General features: G+C 36.1%; 1 protein-coding gene across 1 annotated transcript; it reads left to right on the plus strand.

The window, feature by feature from the left end:
* Positions 1-2,103: 2,103 nt before the first annotated feature.
* On the plus strand, positions 2,104-3,117 carry LOC137639330 (probable serine/threonine-protein kinase CPE1738). The gene has a single exon (XM_068371609.1). The coding sequence runs from the start codon at positions 2,104-2,106 to the stop codon at positions 3,115-3,117; it is 1,014 nt and encodes a 337-aa protein (XP_068227710.1).
* The last annotated feature ends 1,883 nt before the right edge of the window (positions 3,118-5,000 follow it).

Here is a 5,000-nt window from a genome sequence, read left to right on the forward strand (position 1 = left end):
TGTTAGGTTGTGGTTACTCATCCAGTCTAGCATCATTTCCCCATTTCTGTCTACTTGTTGGTGTCCCAGAAATCCCAGGTGGCCGTTAAAATCTCCCAATACTAGTGAAGGAGTTGTTTCTCCTGCTTTCTGTATTAATCTTTCACATTCTGCTTTCAATTCTTGATCTCTTTTTCTTATGTTCTGTATATCCTGCTGCGAAATATACTAGTATTATCAGAAATATTAAGTTGTAGATTCTGCACTTTACCATTATCATATCGCTGTGCTTTGTTTCCAATTCCTCTGCTTCAGTGACATCGTTATTCTTAAAAATTAACATTAACCCACCACCCTTTTTGTCTTTAAAACCCCTTTTTTTTCTATCTTTCACAGACCTTTACTTAGTTGTGTTTTATCTATCTTTTGGTGGGTTTCTGTCGAAAAAAATATATGAATTTTACTTGTGTTCATCTCGTTTTCTACCTCTAGATTTCTGTTTGGTTAGTGCTTTAGTATTTAACAGGCATATCTTTATACGGTGGTTAATTTTTTTGTCTAAATTTATACCTTTTCTACTTCGTTCTGAATAGGTTTTCCATTGAGCCTCTTTAAGATTTTAGGATTATTTCATCTTAGTTATTATATACTTCCTTATTCAGGGTCGTGACATCGTATGTTCCGAGGTTCAGTATCCAAAGTTGGCCTTTTTATTACACACACACACACACACACATATATATATATATATATATATATATATATATATATATATATGTATATATACATATATATATATGTATATATATATACATATGTACATATATATATATATATATATATATATATATATATATATGTATATATATATGAATATATATACATATATATATAGATAGATAGATAGATATATACAGTATGTATATATATATATATATATATATATATATATATATATATATATATATATATATATGTATATATATATGTGTGTGTGTGTTTTTTTGGGAAACAGCTTCTCACTAATGCAATTTTCATTGAAGTTGATAGCCTTATTGGCGTCAATATATTTCCTCAGTTTCTTTAAGTTTTCAGACGTAATCCTTTAGTTCAATGAACGATGATTATCTATTTGTTTCATATTTTATTCACTACAGCACTGTTTCGACAAAACTTTGTCTTTATCACTTGATAAAGACAAAGTTTTGTCGAAACAGTGTTGTAGTGAATAAAGTATGAGGAAAAGGAACAATCATCGTTCATTAAACTTAAGGATTACGTCTGAAAACTTAAAGAAACTGAGGAAACATGAAAATTCCTGCAGTAAACATATTGATGCCACTAAGGCTAACGCCTTCAATGTTAGATAGTAAGTTTTTGGTAAATTCATCAAGTAGGCCTACCGGTTTTTAACGATAGTCATAGTGTACAAATTGTAATTGGTTACATAAAAATCATCTAAAATAAAAACATGATTTTGTGGTTGCCATCATCAGCTGTCAGAAGCAGGAAATCGCATCTATGGGTTTTCTTTATAAAGTAAATTTCTGGGGAGGCTCCTGTCCTCAGTGACTTCTCAAACTTTAGCCCCCCACCTACCCAAAAAGACGCTCCTACACCCCTGAATAATCATGCAATACTAAACTAAGTACATGGATGATATTTAAACTATCTATCTATAATTCTATCTATCATTCTCTCAATTCTTCACTAGGCTATTTTCTCTGTTGGCTATATATTTTCGCATGTATATATGTATGTATGTATGTATGTATGTATGTATGTGTGTATGTATGTATGTATGGGTATATATACAAGAATCCCTTGTTTGCTAAATCGCTGCAATAAAAATTACGTAGAGAAAGAAAGAAAGAAAGACAGGAGCCAGAGGACGACGGGCACGGAGAAGGAAAGAAAAAATGAAAGTAGGATGAAAATGACGGGGGAAATTTGAAAAATCATTTTTGAAATTTGAAAAATTGAAAAATCGGAAAAATATCTCAACCTAGGGTATATAAAGATGGGTATTCGGGTGCCACGCTCATTGAGAACTGCAGGTAAGTCTTGGAAGGTCCTTTGTGCATAAGGTAAGTTTGGCGGACCTAGTTCTCAATAGAAGCAACGATGCCTGGGACTCTGAAGAGGAAAGTTCTGGATGGGGATGGACGAAGAGGGAACTCCCCGAAGAAAAGAAGACTTGGCGCTGAGAAGAAAACAGAAGTAGGAATTGCTGAAGCTGGTAGGAAGAGAAAGCTGACGGATGAAGAGTCAGGGATGTCCCCAAAGAAAGTGAAGCTGGAACCTGCAAGTGACCCTCACAGAAGGCTGAAGCGGAGTGATATCAGGACAGAAAGACTCCTTGGAGAAGGCTCCTACGGAAGGGCCTTCAGATGCAAGATCAGATGCAAACGAGTCTGGAGAGATGGTGTTCTGAAGGTCTTGAAGGACAATGGACCTGAGCAAAGAAAAGGTTTCTTCAAAGAAGCAGAATGTTTAGATAAGCTTCAAGGAATTGAAGGAGTTCCAGTTCTGTATGGACGGCGTGACACGAAGACTGATGTGGCCATTGCCATGTCTTACAATGGCGGCTACACTCTGGGTCAGTTTATGCGTAAATACGCAGATGATGTGCACAGGATTTTTGGTGTGCTGGCTAAGGTGGCGAAGATTCTTGGGGACATCCACAAGACTGGAGTTGGACATAATGACTTGCATGCTAGCAATGTCATGATTGAAGAAGGTGTGTGCCCAGAAGACCCGGTGGCCACCATAATTGATTTTGGGTTTTGCTTGCCTTTTGGAAGGAGACTGTTTCCGAGACCGATCAAGAACTTCGAGGGGTATCATTATGACCCAGTGCTCAGCAAGGATTGCGGACCAACAAGCCCAGAGACTGACATCTTCTCCTTTGGGAAGCTGATGGAGGAGATACCTGGATATGAAGAAAACCAGGTTCTGAAGAACCTCGTCAGCAGGAGCTTGTGTAGAAACGCAAAGCGGCGTCCATCTCTGGAGGAATTGAGCAGGACTTTGAGGATGTTGCAAGATGGACAGCAGGTAGGGAAGAGTGGTAACAGGTTTGTTCAGTTCCTTTGTAATCTTAGGGATAAGGTAGTGGACTGTTACTACGGTCTGTAGGGGGAATATTTAGTTTGGGCTTTATTTCAAGTAGTAGTTTTATTTGTGAGGAACTTTCTTAGCTTATTAATTTCCTGTGAAATTAATAATCTAGGAATAACACTTTTGAAAGGGGAGAATTCCGACTTCTCCGGGGGTTTTTCCCTCCCAATACTGGCTCCCTTGTCGTGGGGGGAGGGCTTACGAGTCAGGAAACACTGACTCAACCAAATGCCAGTACTTTTTCTTCTTTGTGACGACTATTTTCTCTGATTGCTTATATCATAAGCTCTCTTACACCTTGCTGTCCTGGGTGGTCCACTGATTTTTTTTTATTATGATTTGTTTATGTTCAGTACAGAGTCTATTTGTTCTTTTACTTCCGTTCAATTAATATTGTTCGTCCAAGAATGCTTCCGTCTTCTTCTTCTGAAGTTAAGTTCAATTTCCACTTTCCATCTTTTTCTCCAGTCAGGTCAGATCAGATTCAGGTTGAGGCTTCGCCTTTGTGTCTTTAGTTTTGTGTGTTTCTTATTTTCACTAGTTTTTCTCTTTCCATTCACGTTTGTCATAGTACACTTTTCTTATTTTCAATATTTTCTTCATAAAAAGGAATTTTCCAACTGTTTGTGCACTATCTTCTTCGTATGATTGTTGGAGCTCAATTGCTTTTATTCTTATATCACTATACTGTGGACAATATAACATGAAGTGGTTAGCATTTTCTTCTACATCACAGAATACACAGTTTATATTTCCATCTTGGTGTCTGTTTTTTATATTCAACCCTAATGTGTTTGCCCCTGCTCTAAATAATAAAATTGACACCAATGTGTTGTCATATACTTCCTCCTCCTTGATTTCACTTTTCCAGTTTTTATACAGAATTAGGCTCTCCTTGCACTCAATTTCACTTTTCCATTTACTTGTGTCCCATTTTCTTGTTCTCTTCTTTATGTCCTCTTTGGTACATCTCTTGACTTCTCTTATAGCCATCCCACATTCTTCAGCATACTACTTCACATGCATCCACAACTTCCTCTCTTTTTTTTCTTCCATATCATTGACTATTGCTGTTAGTATGTCCTTCTCTCCCTTAAAAATGCTATTAATGTACCTCAGCTTCCCATCCATTACCCTCGTTTTCATAGCAGATGCTCCTACATCCCCTCTCAAGGCTACAATTGCTGTATTCTTTACACCCCCCTAATATCCTTCTTTACACTCCATTCTCAATTCTCTACAACTTTTCTATTTCAGTTTCCGTTAAGTTAATTACATTTGTTCCATATAATATGGAAGGTAGTGCTACACTTTTCCAGTATGTTTTCCCTATCGGTATTTTATTGCAAATTTTTTCTATGATTGAATATGTAAGATTAGCTGGCCTTTGAGCCTTAACAATCATTTTACTTTTCTGTGTTCTGAACATGTTCCTACTGTCATCTACCTTGATACCTAGGTATTCAATATTACTTACTACTATTATTTCCTAATTTCCCTCTATGTTATCTGGTTTCTCCTTCATATTATATATAAGTACGCTACGTTTATCTCTATTTATGTCTAAACCACACTGCTTTCCTATATCTATCACTTTCCTTATGCTCAATTCAGCATCCTCTATACTCTCAGCAAGCACTAGGACATCATCAGCAAAAAAAAATATTACTACTAGCTTTATAATATCATTTTTAAAACCATTACCTTCCTTTTCTACTTGTTTTATAATCTGATAAGTAATTAATTTGAACAATGTTGTAGAGCCAGTACAGTCTTTCTTTATTCCATTATTTACGCTCATTTTTTTTTCTACTTTTTCCCCTATGACTATGGTAGTAGAGTCTCCCACATATACTTCAGCTATACAGTAGGGGTTATTATACTAGTATGTACTTTATATT

Source organism: Palaemon carinicauda, chromosome 4 (genome assembly GCF_036898095.1).
Source record: "Palaemon carinicauda isolate YSFRI2023 chromosome 4, ASM3689809v2, whole genome shotgun sequence".
In the NCBI taxonomy this organism is placed as follows: Eukaryota; Metazoa; Arthropoda; class Malacostraca; order Decapoda; family Palaemonidae; genus Palaemon; species Palaemon carinicauda.